The sequence below is a fragment of the Phragmites australis genome, chromosome 19, assembly GCF_958298935.1.
Source record: "Phragmites australis chromosome 19, lpPhrAust1.1, whole genome shotgun sequence".
Classification (NCBI taxonomy): Eukaryota; Viridiplantae; Streptophyta; class Magnoliopsida; order Poales; family Poaceae; genus Phragmites; species Phragmites australis.
Window position 1 is genome coordinate 2,152,056 of NC_084939.1, and position 27,450 is coordinate 2,179,505.

Genomic DNA, 27,450 nt, shown 5'->3' on the forward strand with positions numbered 1-27,450 from the left:
CAAGGAGGGTTAATGATGCGAGCAACCTCCCAGAACAGCACTAGGCATGAATCAGCTACCAGGACTGCAGGAGCGAGTGATGAAAGGGTCAAAACTGCTTGCTATAACTGACTTGCATTGCAGTGTACATTCAAAGTGGTCAATGAAATAAGACAAGTGATTATGTGAGTATGTGATCTTAGCCGGTTAGAAGATATGTGCATTGAGTGAAAAAATAGAATATACCATCTAAGAAATTGATGAGGGCCTATTTATCCCTCTAGTTGACTTATCAGTCCTTCACATTTATTAAGATTTCAGAGAAGGGACCTCCTGGTTCATAGCCAGGAGCGCACATAAGCTTGTTTTAAGTGTAAACAAGACCTGGCTTTTGTGCTTCATACTCGAAGACACTTCTCAGCTGAAGCAAGCCAAGCCCAGTCAGTGTGGAGCTCATATTTGGGTAACCAAACACACACTTCCATGGAGTCCTCCTCCCCCTACCTCCAGCCTTCTTCAGCCTTGCCCTCCACAAGAGGAGTAAGTGGCAAGCACACCCTTTTACCACTTGCTCTCCTGATCCAGCAAGATCAGCTACAAAGCAAGCTCGAAGCTGTTTCTTGATGGTTTCTTCTTCTCATCTCCATTTCACAAACATTTTTGTTCCATTGATTCGTTGCAGAACTCATTCCATGGAGTAGGAGCTGATACAGCAAATGGAGGAGAAAGAGGACGCAGAAACTCATTTGGGCCCACCTTCAGTGACCCGCTCAGCAGCCTCAATCTGAAGGAGACCTCCGAGTTCGTCAGGTCCTCCTTCCCCATGGCCACCATGACCAGAAGCAGCAGCAGCAGCAGCAACGGCCATGGCCATCACCACGAGGCCTCGACCACTTCATCCTCCTCATCCTCCACGGCCTCAGCGCAGAGGCGACGAGCAGAACCGCAGGTGCAGCAGGTCGTCCCGGCGACACCGGGGCGGCCATTGCAGTTCTTCACAAGCCCTGCACACCATCAGCAGCTCGTCGCCCCGAGGAGGTCGGTGCCGTCCAAGTGGGAGGACGCGGAGAAGTGGCTGCGGCAGTCATCCGACTCTGACCACCACGGCGGCAATGGCAAGGCCGCCTTCTCCAGGCAGCGGAGCGGCGGGCTGGGTCACAGAGGCGGCGGCGGCGACGAGGAGAAGATGGCGCCGGTAACGGTGAGGAGGTCGGTGGATGCCAATGCGCTCGCTCTGTACACGCCACCGGCTGAAGTGCTCCTCAAAGGTGAGATTTTTATTCTTTCACAGGATTTCTTGCTCTTAATTTGCCGAGAAATTTAGCATTTTTCACCTAGGATTTCTTGTTCTTAATTTACCAAGAAGTACCATTGGCATTGGAATTTGTTCATCGATAAATTGCTGAGCTTGCAAGATGCCGCATTGCATTGCAGACAAGTTCACCGACAACGAGGAGCCGTCCAAGGAGAACTTCGTGTTCCGGAGCTCGTACTGCGAACCGCCGCTGGCGAAGGGCACGGCGGTGCAAACGGTGGCTGCCGTCGACTACCGGAGGGACATTGGCACGGAGATGACGCCGCTGGGCAGCTCATGCCACACGCCAATCAAGAGCACCTCCCCGGTCAGGCACAACACGCCGGCGGGCCGGTCAGGCCCGCTGGTGCCGTACACCGGCGGCGGCATGGACATCTCGGAGCTGGCGGACTGCCACCTTGCGAAACTGGACCTGGGCGCGCGGTTCGACGCCATGCTCGTCAACTGGAGCTCCAAGGAGGAGGAGGAAGAGGAGGTGTCCAAGAGCCTGAGGCACTTTGAGGCCACTGCCGGCGCCGGCGGTGGACCATCGTGCGACAAACGCGCTGGCGGCGCGGAGTGCCGGTGGGAGGACGATGACAGGGCCAAGAGCTGCATCAGGTCCGTGCCCACTGCATTGCACATTGCATTTGTGGAAACAAGATTCGGCGTGATATTATGACGTGTGATTGATTTTTTAGGTATCAGAGGGAAGAGGCAAAGATTCAGGCTTGGATTAACCTGGAGAGTGCCAAAGCTGAAGCACAATCAAGAAAGCTAGAGGTAAATCTAAATTTTGGTACCAATTTACTGCATAAATCTTTCTGATAAATTTTAGAGGGTGATAATAAAACTGCAGTCAAATTTTCATTTTTTAACTATTCTTCAATGATTAAAGTTGCCAATATTAGTCTAAAGAGATGTACTGTTACAATTCTAGCTAGGAAAGATATGTGGTCATTTTGAGAGCCCTATGAGTCCACTGATCTGCATCAAGTGTTCACAGAAATAGTTGCCTGTTTCAATATTTTGTACAGGCATGGCATCTGAACCCTGTCTGCCTGACCATGCTACTGGGAGTCTGAAACCAGTTGAACAAACTGGGCAAAGTTACTAAAATTAAAATCCTGCATCTACATATCCATTTTTATACTACATCCAGTTCAAACTTGCATTGTGATCATAATGGATTGGGACCATTCAGAAACCATGTGTTTGAATTCAGGCTTACTAACAAGTAACCCGGTATTTTCCGAGCACCGAGAAATTTCAGAATTTTTAATTACAGTAGAAGGTTGGGATTAGATCAGAGCTCTGTCATTTCCCTGTTTCTTCACCTCTCACTGCCTCCAACGGAGTTTAATCCTCTGCAAACTCTTGTCCGCCACTTCATGTCGCTTTGCTAATCCGAGTTGTCTAGAATGGTGGGAACCATGATTGTTCATTGCTTTCTATGTTACTCCCTCTCCTTTTAATAACCACGGCTCATCAGAATTCTTTCACTGGTCTTGTAATTCCTGACTTGAGTTACCATTCTCAAAGCCATGTGAAGAACTTCGATCCGAGAGCGCCAAGCTATATAATATCCTCCTAACCATAATTTATGATCAAGCCATGTGCTTGAGGTGATATTATGATGATTTGTGGTACTAATATACTACTACCAATGCAATGCATATGCAATGTATACTTGTACAGTCATTAAGTTCAAAGTTTTAAACTTATCCCTCCGTGCTGCATTGCCCTAGGCATACTGCACACATCAAGCCCAATTGCAAAGCTGAACAATTTTCCGAGTCACAATTATTGACACTTTTTTTTTTATTCTGCTCGTCAGGTGAAGATTCAGAAGATGCGGTCGAATCTGGAGGAGAAACTGATGAGGCGGATGAGCACCGTGCACCGGCGCGCTGAGGAATGGCATGCCACGGCTCAGGCGCAGCACCTGCAGCAGCTACGGCGCGCCGCTGAGAACGTCCGGCGTCTCAGGGCCACGAGCCACCACCGTCATCTGCCGGGCAGCGACGCATCCTCCTGCGGCTGCTTCCCCTGTAATAGCAACATCGTCAGTGGCAACCTCTTGAACTACTACTAGGCAGCTGTTCTGGGGAAGATCGGGACTCAGGAGGTTCTTTTCTTACGAAATCGGCATGATTTGCAAAGAACCAGGATGGAGAGATTAATTGATGAGATGTATGAAAAAGCTGTGATTCTTTGTAGTAAGGTGGTATACCAGGTTGTTGAATGCTGATCCGCAGTTCAGACATCAAGAGTGGTTTTTCCTCTCTTTATTTTCTTGTGTCGGTGCTTGAGTTCTTTCACTACTCTGGTGTCACGCCTGCAACTTCCCTGGTCAACAACAACAATAAGAACAGTGTCAACAACCAAAACCTGCAGGAGAAGCAACTTCCTGTTTTGCAAGACAACTGACAATGGTAATCCCAAATTAAGTACTCCTGGTCAAGTGCAGAATTGAGGCATCAGAGTTCATGGTTTTTTTTTGGGGTGGGGGGGGGGGGGGGGGTGCGGAACACATTCTGGTTCATGTCTCACGCTGCCACAAGCAATTTGGCCGCTTGTTTGCATGCACTCAGATTGGAGTAGTAATATTTACAGTTATGATGAATTAGAAAGTGAATATTTCCTCATTGCCTAGATATGCCGTGAACAGCGTTGTGCAGGTTATGTGGAATTTTTACTTTTTAGCCCTTCTGTAAAACTTTTTTTTTTTGCTAATGGACCTTTAGAAAAAAAAATTCTTAGAAATGGACTCTTTTCACGGTGCCATTATTGGGGGCATAGTTGATCCATGGCACAGCGTCACAATCTTTGATGTCATGCAGTGCCACGTAGGATCTACGTTGGATGCCTGTTACTGATGTGGCCTAGCACGACGCCATGTCTGTTGGCGTCGTAGTTAAATTGCATGATGCACGACCTTTGGCACCGTGCTTAGTAGTAGCTAGACCGTTTCTTCCCCAGCCCTCTCCCACGCTCATGTAGACATGGGCAATAGGAAGTTAGCAGAGATCCTCTTTCCCCTCACTCACACGCCCCATACTGCCACCGCTCGCCGCCCCTGTGCCCTGTGTCGTCTAATCCCGACGCTTGTGTGCTCGACACCTGTGTGCCCCCTGGTTGGCAGTGCAGGCGCATGAGCGGTTGGTGGCGCATGCGCATGGGTGATGGCAACACGGGCAAGGACAGCTATGGCACAATCTGGTGTTGTGTATGTGTGGTGTTTGCACGGGCGAGAGAGGGCCAAGGAAAGAAGAGTAACTGACTCTAAATACCGTAGCACGACGTCACATTCTCTGACGTCATGCAACATAACTACGGCGCCATAAAACATGGTGTCGTGCTAAGCCACGTCAGCCATAAGCTTACAACGCATATTCTACGTGGCATAGAACGGCGCCAAAGGTGATAGCGCAATGTAATAGACCTACACCGTTAGAGTACATAGCGTCGTGAAAAAAAAAGTCTGTTTCTAAACAAAGTTTTCTAAAAGGTTCATTTGTAAATTTGTTTTTAAAAATGGTTAAAAAGCAAAAAATCCATTTTAGGGAGTGCGTACCAACCCTATAATATTGCACTTGTTGTTTAGCCAGAAGAGCATGCTTATTGCTCAGATGATCGTGCTAGAAGAACAGCATTGTGCAGGCTCTTTCTAGGGAGTACCACCTAATCCAGTTGTTGCTCCCAGATTGTCGACGGGAAGGACAGGTCAAGGTTGAAGGGACAGGTAGATGGAGACGGCGACGACCACGTGGCATGATGAGAGTTAGTGAAGCCAAACGACCATTACACTTGGATTTTTTAAATAATATTTGTATTAGAAAATTGTAAAAATAATATATGTTTAAGGTCAATTGCTAAAATAGCACTCTATCGGCAATTGAAATACCGACCAGCTGGTATTGTCATCTAGTGTTACCATTTGTGGTGGCTCTCATCTTTTATTGTGTGAGTAATGTAATAGGGGTACTTGTCGGTGGTAGGTATGCCAACAGGCCCTGCCAGCACTTAGTGTGCCGACTTGTACCCTTGTATGAATGCCCACGACGCAAGTCAGGGGGAGTCGCCCTATTAGATTGCTTCACTTTCCGTTGAGCATAGCAGAGTCGTGCGCATGAGGGAAGAGGAGGAAGAGTAGTGCAGAGTAGGAGGAGAGCATCATGGATTCCTTAAGGAACCATCCCATAGGAGCACCAAACTGGCATGAACGTCTGTTCTGTCGGTGTGACAACCGAGCTCGGATGTCGACATCTTTTAATGTGGAGACTTTTGGTAGGCGGCACTTTTGGTAGGCGGTTCTTCATGTGTTCTCGGATCTTGATGATGATTTTATGGTGTGTTCTTCTTTTTTATTTTGTTCACACATTTGAACTTTATATTACGAATAACACTCCTAACGTCACGTTTATCTTCCACAGCATTGTCGCTTCAAGGAATGGATCGACGTGGTGAGGCTACCTTACACTAGGAGATATATCAGAGATGCTGAAACCAAACGTGAGTACGAGCACGTGGTGTAGGAAGCATGCCAGCGGCAAGAGGCACGCCAAGAGCACCAACAAGAACGTTAGCGGCAAGGACATGAACACAAGTGACATGCTGGGAACTTCAAAGGTGGGAAGAGAAGCATCGTCTGCGAGAGGACATTTTAAGGAGACAGGAGGATAAACTTCAGAGACGTGAGGAACTACTAAAGAGGCGTGAAACTTTTCTGCGTCACCAGGAAGAAGCAGAGCACGAAGCGGCATGTGAAAGAAGAAGAGAAAAATCCCTAATCCATGCAGTAGGATCTATTGTATTCATTATTTTCCAACTTTGCTAATAAAATTGCATGGCAGTACTACGTGGTAGTTTAATCTGTTGTACTGCTATGTTACATGATGGGATGAACCTTTATTGCAATTGAAAAAACATGGTGCAAGGCATTAAAGTAGAAAGCTAAGGCAACACATAGAGGTACAATAGTTCTAGTCATACTGGCTTAGAATGAACTATGAGGATGACCTTGACTCTCAGTAGCCGTCATCACCATATTGTGCTGGTGGTGGTGAAGGAGGAGGAGAACCATACTTTTTGTGGCACATGCACGGGCGCCACGGATCGACACATATGGTAGGATCATTGAGGTGTATGACTGGCTCATCCTCCTCACGAGGAATTGGAATAGCATCAATATCCTGCTGCAAGTCGAAGATATGGTATCGGAGGTGATTGATGTAATCTTGGATGTTCTGTTCAGCAGGAGGATCGACCCATCTCGTGTAGCGACAGTTATTATCGTCGTCAGAGTCCTGCAAATATGTACATATTTGTTACTAATTTATCTAAAAATATGATTTTGAAAATTGTTAGAGCTCTCAACCTCCCAAAAGGACATCAGAAAAATTGACGCCCCCATTAATGCTACCATCATACATCTGGACAACACAGTCACATCCATAGGAGCACTTGGGCCATTGCTCATTTGGATGGTTGTACATCCTAAGATGAAGAGGTGGATGGAACTCATTCTTTCCCTGCAAAGGGAAGTTGTCGAGTGGTGAGTCGTAGGCACTGGGACCAAAGGAACCTGACCATCTCACTGGTGCCCTCCCCGTAGCCTTTGATCCTGCCTCTTCCACCTCTAGTCATTATTGAGTGTTATGACTTTGGCTGGAAGTTAAGGGAGACTTTTATAGATGCATGGGGGAGGGAGAGATCTCTGTCATGTTAAAATGATAAATCATACGTGGTACGCTAACCCTAACCTTAAACCCTACGTACGACGATAAAGCTAACATTAAGCCCTAAGTACAACGGTAAACCTAACTTTAAATGGCGCTTGTCTTAGACTTTTGAGATATAGGCTTTTCAAACGTAGATTTTTTTAGATGCCTGCTTTTTAGACGTAGCCTTTTTAGACGTAAGCTTTTTAGAGATAAACTTTTCAGACATAGGCTTTTCAGAGATAGACTTTTCAGATCTAGACTTTTAGAGATAGCCTTTGCAAACGTAGGCTTTTCAGGCCACTCCAGGCAGAGCAATCAATTTCTTGCCCCAACTATTTACCGTGGACTCAATCCATGAACTGACATGAGTTTTTAGTATAAATAGCAATCCAGGAGGCAACTTCTCCAACGAAACCAAAGTCCTAAAGCTCTTTTACTCCTACTAAAATGGTCTCTGGTCCCAACTATATAAAGACTTTTGTAAGCTTAGGAAGTCCAACGACTTCTCAAACACCTAGACAGGAGGTTCTTCGTATGCTTGAACTACGAGTACGACCCACCGAAGGTAGCATCCATGGTCGCTATAGTGGGCAGGTACACATATGTGGCTAAACTATATCACAATTACCTATCATTTATCACTGATCTTTTTTTTTTCCGTTGCTGGTCTCCACCACCACTATATGACTTTGTACATTGACTGTATACTGACCGGAGTCAGTAGATATATTCCTCCTACACAAGTAGCATTGGGAGGCATGGAGATGATTCCATCTACCAGAAGTGGACGAGAGGATGCTCTTCGCAGAGAGCAAATGATTTCACAGATCTTTCAGAAACAAGGGATGCTTTTCATGGAGGATAAAGTTTTCACGTCGCGGATGCTTTGGCATGGGATTTTGATGGCGATTATACATTTTTTGTTAGTTTAATTTAGAAATTTGCTAGATATTTGTCGACATATTTCTTGGGGGGAAATCTACCGAATTACTGACATCACAATCTTGCCCAGTAATTCATGTTGGACCTCCATCTCCGGTGAACCATGAAATCCGACGAAGTTTAGGGTTAGAGGTTGGGTTAGGGTTCGGATTTTTTAGGGAGGGATTTGTGGCTTCTGGCGGTAAAGGGAGGCTCGGGGAGGCTACCGGCCCGGCGGTGAGCGGAACAGCGAAGCGACGGGGGTGCCACCCACCGCGAGTGGTGGTGGACCGCCGGTTGGGTTGCGGTGGCGGCAGGGGTGAGCATAGCTGATAGGTTAGCGAGAGAGTGGTCGCGAAGACGGCGACTCTAGCGGTGGCGACGGCGCCGAAGCTGGGTGTGGCAATGGTGGAGGCAGGGGAGCTCGAGGAGGAAAGGGGTGGTGGAGGAGGCGTGGAGCTCAGCAAGGAGGAATGAGTGGCAGTGCTCCGATAGGATGCACAGCACCGCGACAACAGCGGTGAGTGGGAGGCCAAAGGGGCTGGGAGGCTACGGCGGCGAGTGGGAATATGGGAGGGTAATTAGGATTATGTATCTATATGAATCTTAGACAAATCTGGAGCGTCTGATTTAGATTAAAAGGTCAAAAAATTGACATATTTAGAGTGCCTAAACCTTTCATCAGCTAACTAGAAACTCCCTTTAATTTATACGTTGTGAATTGTGATAGACCCAACAGCAGATTATTGACTTAGTGTCAGCACCTTAGGGAGCATCGACTGGAGATCAGCAAACCTGGGATTCCCTCTGCATCACCGATTGCACTGACAATCTCATGTCACACCACCTCCATTGTCTGTCACGGCCCACATGTACCTCATACATCTTACAACATCTAGATGTCCATGTCCAGATGCTCTCTGATCAGGTGCTCAAGAGGTGCTCTATGTGACTATGTGACATTGTTTTGAGAAAACATTTCGAGCGCATGAATGCCCTGAAACTGAAATCGCCCATACATTTCTGACTCTGTTTTCAGCAACAGACCAATGCAGAGAAAGCCACGGAGTGAGAAAGAAATATGCAGCCAAACGATTATACAGATTTTCAAGTGCTAAGCAGAGAGGTAGTACAAAAGAAGGATGCATGGCTTGAATTACAGACAGCACTTTGCTTGATGAGTTTAATAGCTAAGTTTTTCTTGCCATAAAATCAATTCTCATGAGCCTGAAATAGATTAATTTGGATGTAGCTTGCGCCAACATTAGAACGTGCAAGTCATGGACTGTAGGTCTGTGAATATGAGAACACAAGTTAAAAAAGGAGCCCTTGGCTACTACCTAAAGAGCTACAAATTGCTTCACAGATCAAGCTGCAATGGAAGCGAAAGTCTCCTTCAAAATTCAAAAAACTATTGATACTGTACATACCTCCGGAAGAATTGCACTTCCCTTCCTTCATATCCTGAGAGTTCATAGATACAACGGAATTTTGTACAGGTGAACATCAACAGCTATATGAATTTTTCAGCAATTGGCATACAGAGAAGCACTCTGCATGTTGTGTTGTGCCTACATCAAGCACAGAACGAAACAATCCGAACAAGTACAATATTCAAACGTTATGGTTTCCACTATATCCCCGCACTTGCTCTCAACCAACAAAACTCCAGTCTTTTATCCTCTGCCCCCATTTCCATAAATTTATTGCTCACTATCCTAGCCATTGAACCAACTTCAGTAACAAAACCACCAACATGGCATGAAACCACCACCCTTGGACCATAAATTTTCCATGATTTGATTGATGGTTCTAATTCCGAATTCTAGTATGACGTCTTGACCACTGTAACATCTTTCCTCAGTCATAATCCAGAGTTATTGTTGTCTTTAGATGATAAGCTATCTAGCAAGTCACTTCCTTTGTAGTTTGTCATACCAGGATCAGGATTGAATGAGTACTGACTGTTCAGAACATACAATGATGTCGATGATGTTTTGTTACTACCAGCACCCCAAACAACGAAATCTGTATTTTCCAGGAGACCATTGGAAGCAATCCTTGCATCTCGGAATGGTGCAATGCATTTTTCCTTAGCAAACTTAATGCAAGCCTCCTTTGCTGCCTCGAGACAAGTGGCCATCTCTCGCTCTTCACACCTCTCTCTTTCTTGATAATCAGTCGGTGCAGCTCCAAATAAGCCTTTCCACAAGGGTGGCCTGCATTTGCGTGATGCAGTGATTGAACATCCTGATCGTGCACCAGCCTGCAAAGTTATCCATCAACATATTGTCTATTACATTTTGAGAGGAAAACGGGTCTCTAATGAAACAGAATTACTAAATTAAGGACACCACACAAACTGAAGCAGGTGTGAAATGTGAATGATATATGCAACACAAATGAAATACAACAAGTTCAGCCTTTCAGGTCTGCAGGAAGCAATGCTTATACTACAGGAAATGCATAATATAGACACTTGTCATATGCGTATTCCAAAGCAGCATAACTAGATCTGAGACAATTTGAATTTACTTCTGGGATCATTTACCAATGTGTACAACTCTTCATAAAAATAAAACAATGTTTGCTTGACGGTATTATTCCTGATAAACAATACTTCGATGTGAAATTTGATAAATTCTGCTTGCTAGGAAATGCAGTCATTATTAGTAAAGGCTGATATCATACGGAGGAATTACAAGATCTCATACAATGCTTCCTAAATGCCAATATCGTGAAATGCGAATAATGAATTCTCTCTTTCATTCTTGACATTATGTTAGATGCCAATATCAATCCGAGAAGTCCACTTTCCATGTGTACTGTGGAGCAGTGTCAACCACAACAACTAAAGCTAAGTAGCCATGAGCTGGTTTGCCCTCTTTAATGTATGCAGCTGATATACTTACTGGCTGGCAGAACTAGAGCCAGCCAACTCGGCCAGCTGCAATGGTAAATCAAATACCTTGCATTTTAGACATGAAAGAGCAAGAACAAAAGGAAAATAAACTGCCTTTGTCTTTGCGATGAAACGAATAACCAATAGCATTTTAGACAGAACAGAAGTGAATGTTTTTGCTCGAAGAAGAGAACATAGGTTGCATTGCATACATAATTGGGAAGCTAAAGAAAACAATAAGAGAAAACATAACTCGTCTAATTGAAAAGTACAATATTATTGTGTAGACTAAGTATAATTGGTCCTAGGTAATGTTGTGGAAAAAAAGTGTAGGGGAGGCTGTTTTCCCAAAAGATACAGCACCAGCATACAATCCATCATCTTCAGACAAAGTCAATTGTCATTTCACTAGATGTCTAAAAGCATGCTAGTTCAGACAGATGGGATAAACTGAAAACTACATTTAAAGAAAAAAATGCAAACGGGACAAGGTAGAACAAAACTAGTCCATTTGAATGAGATCAACTAGCCTACTGTTACCGACTCCTTAATCGGCATTCTGCAAAGAAAACATTGCACGAGTAAAAACTGAAAACTACATTTAAAGAAAAAAAAATGCAAACGGGACAAGGTAGAACAAAACTAGTCCATTTGAATGAGATCAACTAGCCTACTGTTACCGACTCCTTAATCGGCATTCTGCAAAGAAAACATTGCACGAGTAAAACCTGCGTGTGAATCATACAATGTTATGGAGCATTGTCAACCCCAACCACTAAACTCCAGTGGCCAGGAGCTGGTTTGCCCTCTTCGATGTCTGCAGCTGCTAAACTTACTGCCTCGCATAACTAGCGCGAGGTAACTCGGCCAGCTGCAAGAACAAAACAAAATCACATATTCACATGCAAGGCTTCCACTTTCCAGTGTTCGTATTAGTATTGGCCTCTGGCATCTGCCTCACGAAACAACCACACTCCGCACGCTTAATCCATTTGTGAGATGCACTCAAGAACTCACATTGCTTGCGCGCATCGTAAATTCAACGCTTCCGACAACACGTGTACGATCGAGGAGGAAATCAGGTGGGGGTTACCTTGCACTGGGAGACGAGGCTGGCCTCGGCGGCCTCCCAGGCGGCCTGCCAGCTCGCGGCGTCGCGGAAGGCGAGGACGGGGGGCTCGCCGCCGGGGGCGGGGGAGGGGACGGGCGCACGGAGGAGAGGGGGCGGCGGGTCGAAGCGGACGACGGTGGCTGCCGGCGAGTAGTCCTCTGAGTCGTCGGCGCTCCCGCTGAAGGCAGGAGCGGCCATTGAGAATCGCCGCCGGCGATGGCGGCGGCGGCGTGACAAATGTTGGTTAGGGTATACGAGTGGGATTCCGTCTATTTAATTGGGCCTGATAAGGGTTTGCTCGCTTTGGTTGGGCTGAACTGGGCCCTCAAGATTTGGTTTTTCCATCTCCAACATGTACAACTCCTTTTGTTTCGAGAACGCACTGATAGCAGCGGTAGGAACGGTTGATGTTCCCATCGTGTCTAATCGGGTGTAAATAGATCTTTTTCAGACAGTCTACAGCATTAAAGACTACAATAGGAGTATAATGTGTTTGAGTCTAAAACGTTATAAATCTACCTAGTAGACGTGTGTATAAATTATACATCTAGCGTGCGTCTTAAGGTATGCGTGCTATGGCTTACTCCTGTAAATAGATTTTTTCTGATAACCTCAAGCACCCGTGGACTATAATGGGAGCACGACGTGTTCCTTGCTTACGAAGTTTGAGGTTTTGTAAATCTTTTCAGTAGACATACGTATAGGTTGTAGGTTTAGCGTACGTTTTAGGATATGTGTGTGTAGAGTATGATGTGCGTTTGGGCGCGTACGTTCAGATACTACAACTTGTAACTTAGTGTTAAATTTTTTTTTTCAAAAAAAACTCCTTTTATTTCTTTGTCTTAAAAAAGTTTTTTTTTATATAATTTAGATCTGTTTGGTAGAGCTCGCAGAGTGAAATTAATAGGAGTCTGTTAAATAATAATTTGTAGTTTTTAATTTCTAAAGTGATTTCATAAGAGTGGTTTTTTTTTGTTTGAAAGATATTCGGAACAGAGAATGACACCATTCTATGATATCCGGAACGAGGCCACGCGTCGCCGGAGCTCGTCTCTGATGAGCGCGACGTCTCGCCTGGCTCCCCGCGGTGGCTCCTCCTGTAGCAGGGCGCCGAGCTTCGAGACGACGGCGCTCGCGGCCGCCGTAGCACCCGCCATGACCGTCTTGCACACAACGGGACGACACCATCGAGGGATTGCTCTGCTCGATCGATGAGGGACTATTTATGAACGTGAGAAGGTACATGCATGGATGCATGGCTTTGTGTAACACGTTTGTTTGCATGGAAATATCTTGTAAGATATTATTATTTTTTTCCTTTTTTCAGCAGGGGCTTCCCTTGTTGTACTTCCAAAAAAAAGATATTCCTTTTTCTTTAATTAGGCTTCCTACTATTGTAGGATATATACTTTCATAATTTGAAATTATTTGCGTCTACATTATGTATTAAATGCTGGAATCAACTTCTTCACCAAAAATAAGGTGATGATTCAGTAATAGTGTTAGATCCCTGATTGTCCTATTTTTCTCTCTCCTCTCTCTTCCTCCTCTCCCTTCCCCTCCCCTGACCCCGGCGTCCTACCAGCGTCACGCCGCGCCGTCCCGTTGTCACACGTCGCAGGTGGTCCTCGCGCCCCGTGCAGCCGCCTCGTGTCGTCTTCTCGTGCCCTGCGCCACCTCGCCCCTCTCCGCCCCCCCATCCGCACCTCCACCTCATTATGGTAGCTTCACCAGTTGCTAAGGTGGGAGCCTATGCATATCTTGTAGATAAAGTGTACAACCTATGCAGAGTGTTAAACCTATCCAGATATATCCTCGGTCAAGGACATGGTATGGTTTGGTCACAATGATTACCTTTTTGGCATGAGTACCTCCTTGGTGTGTGAGTGGGCAGTGTGCCCGTGTTTTCGAAGAGAAGAGTTTGGCTTTGTGCCCTAAGCATCCTGGACTGTGTGTTCGTTGGCAAAAGATTTGTGGGAACTAGTGGGATGGAAGTATTTCCCCAGGGCCATCAACCCCCCCCCCCCATAAGCTCAACTTACGTGTTCTCTTCAGAAATGCTTTTTAAGGCAATCTTTGTAAAATGAATCTTGCATCAAAAAAGCTAGCTTTCTGCAATACCTAAAAGACTCTACAGCCTTATCCTTGATCTACCCATATGCATCTAATATTTCTTCCTTGAGGTAGGACTTGCTGAGTATCTTATGTACTCACACTTGCTAATTGTGGACCCAGATGATTCAGAGGCCGACTTCGTTGAAAGGGAAGATGATGAATAGAGAAGCTGATTTCGTCTATACTCAAGCTGCCTGTAGGGCATGAGTCCCTTTTGCGTTGTTTCCGTTGTGCTGTAAGGGTTTGTTTATTTATACCTACGGGCCTTTATTGTAATGAACTCTGTGTTGTACCCTATTATCGTATTTAATTGATGTATGTCTATGATGTCCACTTCTGTTAGAAATTTGTGTGTACCAGCTACTGATCTTGGGGCTGGTATGAGCTACATAAGGTGACCCGAAGGAGGGGTCCGACAAATAGACTGTGTGTCAGGTGATTACCATATTCATATGGTCTATGAAGTTATTTCCCTTTCCTCAATTTTCAGCCATGAGCTGATATGATGTAATAAGAGGACTAAGGTTGTAAGGTTGTATGGATCCTATGATCCAAAGGTTAGAACAGTTTCTATTTTCTAAAAAGATGTGAAAATTACCCAAGTATCACTGCCACAATTTGTAATCCTGTGTTTTAGAGGGGAGAAAAAAAAAATTCAAACTCGGGAATTTAATGGCTACCAAAATTACGAATTTGCCCCATGTGTCTTCGAATTTAGTTAGCTCCTTCAAATCTCCCTCCCCTTCGGCCCTGACGCCGCGCCTCCCCTTCTCGCTCCCGCTGACACTCTGTGCTGCCACTGCATCATGTGCACACTTCCCGCGCCAACCACCTTACGTGCATGTCGCGCCCTGACGGCAGCAGAGGCGGCCGGCGCTTTCCCGTGCGACGGCATGGTGTGGTGCCTGGTGACTCGTGTGCCCCGGTGCTGGAGCTGGTGAGCGGGAGGGAGCAGCGGATGCGGAGCTCCAAAGCGGGGTAGTGAGAGCGAGCACGGGGCGTGGAGCAGCGGCGACGGTCGGTCCCTCGGCTTCGTGCCGTTAGCTCCACGGTTCATCTTCTCGAGTCCCTTCGTCCTCTGCTCAGATCAGAGTGTATTGGCTCTGATTGTTTGCTTGATTTCTCTGTTCTTTCTGCAGATGCTTTGCCTCGCCTGTGTGCGCAAGGTGCCTACGCCGTCCCCTGCAGCGTTGTCTTGCTGAGTGATTGAGCTAATCTGTCACCGGTGAGTTGCTCCCTCTCCGGCTCCCACAAAACTACGTTACCGTTCCAATGTATCAATCGTTTCGCTTGCATTACTTCATCAGTCGCATCTGCATCTAGGTGTTCTCCATTCTTGTGGCATCAGTTGTACTATTGACAATTGAGCAATGAATTTAATCGTGGCGCTGGCTGCATTCTGTGAGGCTCTTGTATATCCTGCATACCAGGTGCTTGTGTTTTTGCCCAAACCAATTTCTCTTGATTTTTACCAAATAAGAAACTGTGATTTTAGGTTTAGGGTATTATTTTAAAACACTCTACAAATAAGGCCACTGTGGAAAAGAGGAGAGGCTCCAAATCCCTTTTTTAAGAGGAGAATAACTTGGCTTGTATTGAAAGCCAATTAAAAGAGTATACAACGCCACATAGATGAGCGCAAAGTAAAGCAGAAAAACTGGGGATTCCAGCGAGCAGTACAGGACCAAAAGGAGAAACTAGCCTATTACAATCTGAGCTGGCTGCATTAGTAAGATCTCGCCCACATCTGAAACGGGTCCGGGAGTCGGATTGAAGTCACGCAGCCACCCCTGAAGCTGGGCTGAGGCGCTGTCCGTCATGATTTTATCATCTTCATGAAGAAGGATACTCCATTTACACACGAATGATAGTAATCTTTTTATAGTGCATTACTACTGTTTTGTGTACTGTTCTTAAATGTTTGTGTTTGCTTGTTTCTGGTATGCGTGATTGCTATAAGAGACGAGCAGTTTGTGAACCTGCAGGATCAGACGTTCGAGGAGTTTGAATAACCCGCGGTTGAAGGCAAGTGTTCTTGATTACTTTGACCCCATTGTAGGAAAGTGTAGCTTTTATTTTTCTAAATGCATGCTGGTCAATATGAATCCCATGTTTAGGGTTTACTAGTATTTTCCCTATTGTCCTTATCGCTTGTGTTATAGTTTGAGTGTCAAGGGTACAAATGTTTAGTTGTGCTGTCAAGTTGGGTGGGTTAAATATTAATCTGAATAATGATTCTATGCAACATGAACCGGTTTGGGTAATTTTTATAGCAACTTTGATCTTAGGGATCTAGGCAGGTTGGTTTGATTGGTATGGCTGTTGTGTGTGTATTGGGTGATGTGCAAGTACCTGTTGTAGATCCTAAGGATCGGTGTGAAGCCTGTAACCCGGCATAACAACGCAACCACGAGGCTTATATGGGTACAGCCTGGCTAATTAATTAGATATCCTCCTTATTCTGTACGCACCAGTGGACGATTGAGTGGCACAAGAGGGAGTCTCTGCAGTGGACGAAATCCCTGTTAGCGGTGAAACCTTAGTGGGTGCATATGGATTTGGAGGCACTTTGTAAAGGCCTTGTAGTGAGACCTCGTCTCTACACCTCGGAAGTGTGAAGCAAAACGGGAATCACGACTCGTGGGTAAAGTGTGCAAACTTTGCAGAGTATAAAACTGATCGATCAGCCGTGCTCACGATCAAGAGTAGGCTTGAACTTCTTTATAATTAGTGGGGACCTTAGATGGTTGGTTTTGGGTAGTCAGGTGGTGGAACCCAGATGAATTGGTAGCTAGATATGGGATATCTGATGAGTCTGGTAATCGGATGGAATCTGATGAGCTGTCCCTTTAATGTTGATGTCATCACACATAGTAAATAGGTTTACTATATCTTTTGAGTCCTAGATTAGCTTGTATAGTTGCAGTCAATCTGAGTCAAGCTTTTCCTTATCTTAAGCCTTCATATCATATTTTTCCACACTTGCTGAGTACTCCATGTACTCACGTTTGCTTTCTCCCAACCTCTTGATGCTACTCAGAAGGTGAGGATTTCGAGGAGGTTGATGCTACTCAGAAGGTGAGGATTTCGAGGACATCCCCGCCAAAGGAGCCGAGTTCTATGCGAAAGAAGATGTTGACCTGAAGACCATGTCGTAGGCTGGCGCTCCCTCAGATAACGCTGTGGATGGATGGAAGACCTGCTATTGCTGAAAGTTATTGTAGTGTTTTCTTTAAAACCTACGAGTTCTTTTATAATGAACCTTATCGTTATGTAATGACACTGTTATGTTATCGCTTATGAAGTCACTGCATGTATGAAAATTTGATCCTAGCATACATGTGGAATGTATTTGGTTTGTTCTTTGAAAATTGGATGTGACAATTTCGCTCCTGTTTGTGGTGAAACATGGGAAAATCGTCTATTATTTTAATAGGTGGAGAATTCTTTCTATTATAGTGCAAGGAGCAAGGTAGAAGAAATAATAGTTTCAATCTTGAGTCAAAAGCTTGGAGCAGTGTACCATCTGACATAAGTTTCTGCATCCCAGCAATACCAAGAATAGCATTTCTGCAATGAAGGTCCAAAATCCAAATTAGAAGGCCTCAGCATTAATAAATTTTGGCTAAAGTAAACTTATGGTGATGCCATACTCGCACTGATGTATTATTGCACTTAGGCAGATAAAGTATTGCTATGCAAGTAGCAGATAACAGTTTAAGAGGAAAGAAAAGATCAAATACACATTTAAGCTTGCAGGGTAAATAGTCCAAGTTCGTGGACAAGAACATTACAGTACACCCTTCGTCGAATTGCAGCGCCCGCTGCCACACAAGCACCGGTGAACTATTGCAGCTGGAAACAACTAATAATTTCTACAGCCACAGCCTACCCACCCGAGTTCGATCCCAAGGATCGAACACGCGGGTGTCACACTGGGTATTTTTTCAGTAGAGTCTAGAGTAGCTCGGATTAAACTAGGTATGTTTACACGTGCGTATTTAATGGTATTGCGTATTTTCACATATTGAAGTTCTCATGCCTTCTAATATCTTTTATAGCATGCGTATTTTGTCACACCCGGTTTTCAAGGAAATAAACCAGATGTATTCCACATGTATGATAGGATCAAGTTTTTCATACATGTAGCGACATCATCAGTGATAACATAAAATGTGTCTTTAATAACGAAAATATTCCTTACAAAAGGACCCGAAGGTCTGAAAGAAAACTCTAAAAGATCTTCAAGCGGTAGCAGAACTCCCATCCATCCACAAGCGTTGTCCAGGGGAAACACCAGCCTAGGACATGGTCTTCAAGTGATGCCTTCCTCCTTCTAGAATTCAGCACCATCGTCCGGGAAGTCTTCGAAAGCTTCACCTTCTGAGCAGCATCCGGAAGTTTGGAAGAAGGCAAACATGAATACACATAGTACTCAGCAAGTGGGGGAAAAGTATGACATGTAGGCCATTGATAAGGAAAAGCTTGACTTGGGATAATTGCGACTAAACCCAACTAAACAAGACTCAAATAACCTAGCAACTTATTTACTAGATTAAACTCCAACAAATAAAGAACACAGCTCATCGAATTCCATCCGACTACCAGACTCACCAGATATCCCATATCCAGCTACCGACTCACCGGGGGTTCCACCACCCGACTACCCAAACCAACCCTTTAGCATTCCCATCTAATTATGAAGAAGTCCAAGCCCGCTCGTAACCGCGAGCACGACTGATCGATCAGTTTTATTACTCTGCAGAGTTTGCACACTTTACCCACGAGTCATGATTCCCGTTTTGCTTTACACTTCCAGGGTGTAGAGCCGGGGTCTCACTACAAGACCGTTACAAAGTGCCTCCACATCTATAAGCACACACTAAGGTTTCACCGCTAACAGGGATTCCATCCACTGCAGAGGCCCCCTCTTATGCCACTTAACCAACCATTGGTGCGTATAGAATATGAAGGGCACTAATTACTTGGCCAGGCCGTACCCATATAGGTCTCATGGTTGTGCTGTTATGCCGGGTAACAGGCTTCACAAACCGGTCTTTAGGATCTCACACAATAACATACACAATCCCTGCTGTGTAGCTCCACCTCATACTAGCCATCTAGTTGGGATCCCTAGTTCAAGTTACTACAAAATTACCATTCTCCAAATACTTGTTTCATAGACATTAGTCAAAATTAATAAATACTCCAACCCTGATTGCACTAGTATATCTACCCATTTCATGTCTCATGACCCAACAGAAGCTACAAGGAATTGTCACACAAATTCTAATAAAACCCTACTCATGGGATTCCATATTTAAACAAGCATGCAGGTAAGGAAAATAAAACTATAATGTAATATAATTGTATCAAAGTGATCAAGAACACTTGCCTTCAAATGCAGGCTGCTCGAAGTCTTCGAATGCTTGGTCTTGAAGACTGACACACTACTCGTCTCCTAAAGTCATTGCGCACACCGGAAAGTAAACAAACATAATAGCTAAATACAGCACACAAAATATGGGCAAATAACTCTAAAAAGGCTACTAAAGGAAAGTACACGATGCTACAATCTCGGGAGCGCGAAAATCACCTAAATCGGAGCTCATATGAAAAAGTTATGCTAGTTTTACTCTTACAGGGGCTTTTTTGAAAGATTACATGGACTAATTTGTGAATACAAAAGGTTCTAGGGGCTTATGTGAAAAGTTTAGGGATCTATCTGTAATTATCCTAAAGTTCATGGGCCTAAATGCATAAAACAGAACTATCTAGGGATATTTTGTGAAAATAGTAGAGTCTAGGGGCCTATTTGCAAGATTACCTAATTTCAGAGAATAACTGGATTTATTTTTGTACTAAAAACCCTATTTATTGCATAATGCTGATGTCACTGGCTTACATGGCGGCTGACTGGGCTCAGGGGCTGACGTGGCTTGCCACGTAGGATAGAAACAACCACGTGATGTGCTGACGTGGCTCGGCTAGCTAATTGGGTTTATGTGACACGTGGCGGCTTCTAATTAGCTAGCGAAGGGGTACTGGTAGGTTCTAATCTCGGGCGTCTATCAGAGATCGGACGGTCGAGGCTGATCGGGGGGGGGGGGGGGACAGAGCCGACGGCGATCGGAGAACAGCACCGCTGCCTCGAACTTCGCGGGAACTTCGCCGGAGACACGCTAAATCGCGCTACAGGCTACCAATCGCTACGGGAAACGACGCAAACGAACGGGGAGGGCACGTGGGTATTCACCGAGGGCTTGTCGACGACCGGGGAGGTCCTGGCGGTGGTCGGCGATGGCAAGGGCGGACAGTGGTGGTCGGAGTTCGGCAAAATTCATGATTGCGGTGACGGAATGACACAATTGGCGGTCGGGACGGTTTCTGGGAGGCATGTGGAGATGGAGAAGGGGTCAATCGACCCGGGGAGCTTCGGGAAAGGCTGACGACGACGAGGGGGCGGCGGTGCTTACCGGCGATCGGCGCGAGCTCGGTTCCGGCGGCGGAGAGACGTCGGTGAGTGGCAAAACGGAGTCCACGGGCTTCGGCGATGCTGGTGGTGCACTCAGACGCGGAGGGGGAAGCTTGGGTGCGACGGATTGCTCGGCGACGGCGGCTATGGCGCTCAGGTTCTCGGCGAGATGAGGAGGTGGTGTGGTGGCGTGCTGTAGGGGGGCTATATAGGCGAGGGCGAGCGCTGCTGGCGCTGATGTGGGCGCGTGGGGCGGGGAGTGCTGGCGAAATCAAACGACGCGCGCGCGGTGGTTGCGGGAGCAGGCGCAGGCGTGGGCACAGGCATGGCACGGTGGAGACGAAAGCGCCGACAGGTGGGGCCCGGCTGTCAGCCAGTGAGCGCGGGTGAAGTTTTGGGTTGGGCTGCGCTTCGTTGACTGGACCGAATTTGACGAGCTGGGCTGGGCCGCGTGAAAAAGGAACGGGCGTCACATATTTAATGTACGCGTCTTAGTTGTACCCTCTGAAAAAAAGATGAAGCCCAGTTAAGAAACAGAAAATAAAGAGACAAACGTAGCAGATTCTAACCAGGAAATCCGAAGTTAGGAATTGCACCTAGGGCCAAATTAAGGTGTCCTAACCTAGAAGGCTAGAATTCTTGATTATCTGAATTTATCTTAATGTTTAATGAGGTTTGTATAGGTGTTTCAGAGGTACTGCTCCGCCCCTGCTCGCCGCTGTGCCGATCCTCAACTTGGCGCCGTATGCCGAGCAAAATCTCCCTCCGACTGCGATTCGGCGACACCGATACCCAGGCCGGCAGTCGAAGTATGCCCCGATCGTGCGGTACACCTCCTACGCAAAAGTGTCGTCTTCCCCAGGCCTCCGGATCCAACAATGGCGACTCCCTTAGCTGCGCCACCGACTCAGGCTTCTCATCCTCCTCCCCCATGAGCAGCAGCTTGGCGAGCTCGTCCCGCGGGCCGTCCACCCCGACAAGGCTCCACGGGCACTCTGCTCGTCTCGGGAGCAGCTCTGCCACTCTTGCACATACCGAGTCGCTCGCTCGCTTGCCTCCATCGCTCGGCGCTTGAGGTCGCCGAGTTCCCAAACGATTCGGCGGCGGGTCGTGGTCATCGCCAGCGACTTCTTGGCGCTCTGGATGAACCCGCCGCTGCATCCGCGCGGCGGCGCCTCAGGAGGCCGGTCCAAAATCGCCCGGATCGATTCTATGATGCGCCCGGTGTCTCCTCCCTGCGGCTGCGACAGCTCGTGTCGCTCTTGATCCTCCTACGACACGAGGTCCCGCGTCGCCCGGAGCAAGTCTCTGATGAGCGCGACGTCTCGCTTGGCTCCCCGCGGTGGCTCGAACTGCTCCTGCAGGCTGCAGCAGGGCGCCGAGCTTCGAGACGACGGCGCTCGCGGCCGCCGTAGCACCCGCCATGATCGTCTTGCACACAACGGGACGACACCATCGCGGGGTTGCTCTGCTCGATCGACGAGGGACGATTTATGAACGTGAGAAGGTACATGCATGCATGGCTTTGTGTAACATATTTGTTTGCATGGAAATAATGGGCATTAAAGGTAAATAATAAGATATTAAATGTATTTTGGGAAGAAGAAACGGATCTAATTTTGCACGATGATTATTTGATCAACTTAGACGGACGATGGAGATCGATCGGATGTGTCACAACTCGTATATTTTATACGAGTATAGAAGTATATAGTAGATGCTACAATATATACTTCTTCGCTACCCATCCATCGGATGTATCACAACTTGTATAGACTACCTACTATTGTCGGATATATACTCTACAAATAAGGCCACTCTGGAAAAGAGGAGAGGCTCCAAACCCCTTACCAATTAAGCACAGTCTAAATCACTACAGTTCTGTGGATACAATGTATAAACTTCCTATCATCATCTCAAATTCTCCTTTACCCTTGAAGAACCATATGGTGACAAGTTCTAGATTGGGGACATCACGGCTGCTATTTTGAGTCCTTCATTTAGCAGATGTACAATGTACCAAAAGTGCCTCCAGGGAAGGACCGCATGAATGGGCCTATTTTTAACAACATAGGTTGCCAATATTGAGACCAAGACAGCCTCCAAATAGGGACACAAATCTGAGTTATCCATCACAGATGCCAAGAGCCAAGCAGCTCTGCCTAAACATTCTGCATGAACACATCCCAGAAGAGCGTCTGCTACCCAACCTGCCAAATCTCATTTGGTCTTCTTTCCGGAACATTCAGGCAATAGGTTTCAGCTTGCACTCCACCAATCTGTAAAGTACCAGTGCAGTAGATTATTAAAAAAACTGAAGCGAGAAATGTTTGTTGTTGACTATTAAAATTATTATAATGTACCGTTTTATTTTCTCAAAGAACCAACTATCAAAATGGCTCACCTTCTTCACCGAATCTGTAGTACTTGTGTCCTGTAAAAATTAACTTATAGTTAGCTAGACGCCCATATCACATTCTCGCATGATATAATTTTGGTCTACACACGAAAACACGCCTTAACATAAGAATAACATATCTAGGGCTGGCAAACAGATCGCAAGAGATTAGCACGGAAGAAATGGGCAAGAAATAGGACAGTTCAAGAAAATCTGGGTGTACCTATTCTCACACGAGGGATGCGAGAAATACTATCCCATTTGGAGGTCCCTTTCCTTGTCCAACTCTCCTCCTTCTTTGGATCATAACTTCTAATAATGAAAGACTCCAGTGTGGAGGGCAATATGGGAAACGGCATGCAATTAGGAACTTGACCGAACTCCAATTTCTTGAGAGAGCAAAGGTCTTGTAGTTGTAGCATGGTTGCTGGTTTCAGTATCTCCATGGACTCAAGGGACGTTCTATTTTGCAGTAGCCATTTTTTACATAAGCCGTCACAGGCTATGGAAATAATCAGGTTTTTTGTGTTGCGCAATCTCCCCAGTGGCTCCAGGTTTAACATAGATGGGATTTCGATCCAGAGTGAGTAGACCTGTAGGGAGAAATCCAGCACCACTTCACCCTGGGGTTTCGACATATGTGAAGCACTGCGAAGCTTATCGCAGTCCGTGATTTCCAGCCACGTGAGGTATGAAAGGGCTCCAAGCCCACCCAGGGATTCCAAATTCATACAGTCTGTAACAAAAATCTCTCGCAGTGCCTTGAGACTCTTGAACACACTAGATGATGGAAGGGACTTCACCTTGGAGCAATTGTGCAATCTCAGTGAAGTAAGATTAAACAGACCAAGCAGTGATTCCAGAAGTGGAACCTGGAGGTCACCACACTGCACCACGGAGAGTTCCTTGAGTGTGTACGGGAGTAGCCCACCATGCACCATTTCCAACATTCTTAAATAGTAACAGCCACCAATACGAAATTCTGTAAGATCAATCATTTTCTTAAATAATAAAGGAGCATGGATTAACTTCTTACAATCAACAATGTTTAGGATCCGAAGAGATTGGACATAGTGTTCCTGCAGTAGAAAGCTCCCTTCTAGAGAAATTAAATTTGAACAATTGCTGATGATAACTGAGACTAGCTTGGGTGGCGTGCCTTCAGAACAAATTGTGTAGTCATGGTGGTCACACATTCCTGGAAGTATGCTCAATCCGCTTTTATTAATTTCCAACTGCTCCAAACTCGGAGGTAGAGGTGGCAGCTCCCCCAGACTCTGGCAACCTTCCACAACCAGAGTTTTCAGATTTGAAGGCAAGGAAACATCAGATGATTGGCCGATCTGTTTCAACTTAGTAAGGTTTTGCAACACAAGATGCTTGAGCAACCGTAGGTTTCCAAGAGCTGGGAGGTTCACCCAATTTCTGCACCTTCTCAGCTCTAGTGACACCATATTTATCAGGGAGAGATGATTTATCCAACTTGGAAATTGAACACCATTATATCCTGCAATTTCAAGTTTTTCAAGATGAGTATGTGGCTCAAGTTTCTCAATAACCAGGTCATCTTCATTTGGAGCACCGTTAGTCTCAAACCACCAAAGCGATAGTGAACTAAGATGGGCTTTCTCATTCAGTTTGGCCTCCATAACCTCTTCATGGTTCCCAACATTCTCAAGGTTGCATATTTGTAACTTGCAAAGGTTGCTTAAATTTTGGAGTGAACTTATTTGGTATCCTTCCTTGGCCTGAATCTGAAAATTGTGCAATTCCTGAAGTGAAGTTAGTCCAACAATTGGGAACTCACCAAATCCATTACTACCATAGGATACATATCGCAGACAAGAAAGATCTCCAAGCTTCTTCAATTTTTTTGGTGCTATAGCAATACGCTTCTCTGCAGTAAGAACTTGCAAGTGATAGAGTTTAGAAAGTCCATGTACTTCCTGCATCCCAGTGAAAGAGACATAACGAAGGTGCTTATTAGGAACTTCTTTTGCGAAGCAGAACTTAGGTACCCTTTTTAAGCTCAATAACCGCAAGCCCTTCAAGTTTTCTACAACTCTCTCCAGTGCAGATATATGATCACTGCCGATACCACTGGAGTTTTCTATGACAAGTGTGCGCAAATTCTTGAAGAAAGAAATACCCTTGATCTCCTCAAGTGTTAAGTTGCTTAAGTTTGCAATCCATAAGTGTCTAATTGTATGACTGCCATGCATATAACCACCAGGGTCAAGTCTTAGACATTCACCAACAGAAACATTGCGTGCCAAATCATGCAACAAATCATGTATGATATAATGTCCTGTGTAGTGTTTGCTATAAGGATCTCTTGTTGGCACAAAAGAAAAGAATGATTTTCTTGCCAATTGCACCAAGTATCTTTCTCCAGTGTCTTCCGGCCTTTCCATTCCACCTTTAATCTGTGGAATCAATCCTGAGCCCAGCCACATTTTCACCAATTCGTCCTTCTTAAACATATAATTTTTTGGAAATATGCTACAGTATCTAAAACAAAGCTGTAAGTCTTCAGGTAGATGTCGGTAGCTTGATCGAAGAACAGTTGTGATGATAACATCCAAGCTTCCTTCTAATTGTTCCAACTGTGTGTGTAAGTTCTCCCAATATTGTTCACTTATGTTTTCCTTTAGATGCCCACCTGCAATCTTTGTCACCAAAGGACACCCTTGAAACTGCTTTGCTATGCTTTCAGCAACTGGCAGGAGGTATGCATAGTCTTCAGCTTTCATATCATCAAATGCACACTTCTTGAAGAGCAGAAAATTATGGTCTTCATCTAGTCCATCTAAATGCAAATATTTCTTTTCACTTCCCATCACACTTGTAACCATATCTGCCACAGATCTCATTCGGGTAGTCAGCAGGATCCTGCTTCCGCTCTGGCTAGTTTTCAAAGGAGCCATTAATATTTCCCATTCACTCCTTTTGCCATCTTCCCAAACATCATCCAGTATAAGCAAAAACTTCTTAGGGTTGAGTTTCTCTTTGAGAATTTGCTGCAATGCTTCCAAAGTATCAGCATTTGGCTTCTCTTTTGTAACTGCCTCCAAGATCTTTTTTGTTATCCTTGTTGCACTGAAGGTATTATCAGACACATGCACCCACACAATTTTATCAAAGTGTGGTGAACCTTCCAACTCTTTGCACGCAATCTGAGCAAGGGTTGTCTTCCCTATACCTCCAATTCCCACTATTGCAAGAACAGGGACTCTGTTCATTTTCTTTTTTGAGGAACAGACGGTAACATATTTTTGGAAAAAAGTGGAAAAAACTGGGACATGTGCTTGTAAAAAAGAGGAAAAAATAGGGACTCTGCTGATTCTGCCAGCGTTTGAACCATCATCCAAATTATCAGTCAGCCACCTCATGATCTGGTCCTTCTCCTTGTCACGGCCAAAGATCTCAATAGCAACCAGAGCAGAGGTAGTCTGTTGATCGCTGCTTGCAGCATGATCTGTCAAGGCATGCCCATCAAAACGGCTTAAAAGCTGGAGGAATGTGAATACACCTTTGGCAATTCCATCTAAATCCTCTATAGCCTTCCTCAGCTTGGTCACCATGTTTTCTTTAATATTATGCTTGGCCACCCTATCAACAACATTTTCTCTCAAAAAATTTGCGGCTGGATTGCGCACCTGACCTTGAAGGTTTCGTGTTTTAGCGTCTTCCTCAAGCTTGTGGTACTCTATCTCGTCGAGCACGTCCTCGGCGCCCTCAACGGCGTCCCGTAACCGCCAGAGCCACTGGTCTAGCGCGTCGCCGCTCTGCGTGTCGATCTGCTCGAGGTTGACGGCGGTGTACACCGCCTGGATCTCGTTGAGCCGTAGCAGCAGCCGGTCCTTGACGGCCTCCATGCCCTCGGCCTGGTGCCACTCGCTGAGGTAGCTGAACGCCTTGTTCACGATGAAGGAGATGGCCGGCGTCGCGACCGACTTCCCCGCAAAAACCAGCGCCGCGGTGGCGGCCATTTCTTGAGAAGGGCTTGCTCGCGTTCTCTCTCTGTCGATCAATCGAGAGGAAGCGCAAATAGTTGAGTCAGGAGTCGGCAGCTCGCCGAAGTGCAATTTATGTTTAGGCCTCCTTTGGAGTCTTTGAGAGATGCAAATTATGTACTGGCCCTTCTGGAAAGCACAAAATAAAAATATAGGAGACATTGAGAACACAAGATAAGAACGGCACGCCTCATGAAATTCGAATTGAAAATGCTGGAAAGTTCAAAAGAAGCATTTTAATGTTACGCAGAAAAGGAATATAAGTTTTCAAGGCAGGAGTGGAACGATGAATCAAGGACTGGAGCCTAATACGCTGTATTATATAACTATATTATATGAGGGGTCAAATTAGAGCTAATTCAAGCAAAACTTTTCCATAGTTTTGGGATTTTATTTAAGGCTCTAACGATTGTTAGAAGCTATAAAAGTAATCATTTTTAAAGAATTTTAGTTTAAGTTCTATACAGACTTTTTAGGTGAATTCAATTAAAATGGATTGTACATACATTATGA

At 45.5% G+C, this 27,450-nt stretch overlaps 3 protein-coding genes across 4 annotated transcripts; 1 reads left to right on the forward strand and 2 right to left on the reverse strand.

Annotated features, from left to right (window-relative positions):
* Positions 1-338: 338 nt before the first annotated feature.
* On the forward strand, positions 339-3,770 carry LOC133900598 (uncharacterized). Its single transcript, XM_062341790.1, has 5 exons — positions 339-519; positions 662-1,247; positions 1,414-1,894; positions 1,975-2,056; positions 3,111-3,770. The coding sequence occupies exons 1-5, from the start codon at positions 463-465 to the stop codon at positions 3,366-3,368; spliced, it is 1,464 nt and encodes a 487-aa protein (XP_062197774.1). The 5' UTR covers positions 339-462; the 3' UTR covers positions 3,369-3,770.
* A 5,358-nt stretch (positions 3,771-9,128) lies between these two features.
* On the reverse strand, positions 9,129-12,210 carry LOC133900929 (uncharacterized). 2 transcript variants are annotated; one of them, XR_009906614.1, is made up of 3 exons: positions 11,916-12,210; positions 9,351-10,186; positions 9,129-9,213 (listed from the first exon to the last, which is right to left on the reverse strand). XR_009906614.1 is itself a non-coding variant. In XM_062342232.1 (2 exons), the coding sequence occupies exons 1-2, from the start codon at positions 12,129-12,131 to the stop codon at positions 9,785-9,787; spliced, it is 618 nt and encodes a 205-aa protein (XP_062198216.1). In that variant the 5' UTR covers positions 12,132-12,210; the 3' UTR covers positions 9,301-9,784. The 2 variants fall into 2 exon arrangements, 1 of the variants encoding a protein (XP_062198216.1); XM_062342232.1 differs by lacking the exon at positions 9,129-9,213 and having other exon boundaries at positions 9,301-10,186.
* Positions 12,211-23,124: 10,914 nt separating this feature from the next.
* LOC133901016 (putative disease resistance protein RGA4) lies at positions 23,125-27,196 on the reverse strand. Its single transcript, XM_062342309.1, has one exon. It carries the CDS (start codon positions 27,097-27,099, stop codon positions 23,125-23,127), a length of 3,975 nt encoding a protein of 1,324 aa, XP_062198293.1. The 5' UTR covers positions 27,100-27,196.
* Between the last annotated feature and the right edge of the window lie 254 nt (positions 27,197-27,450).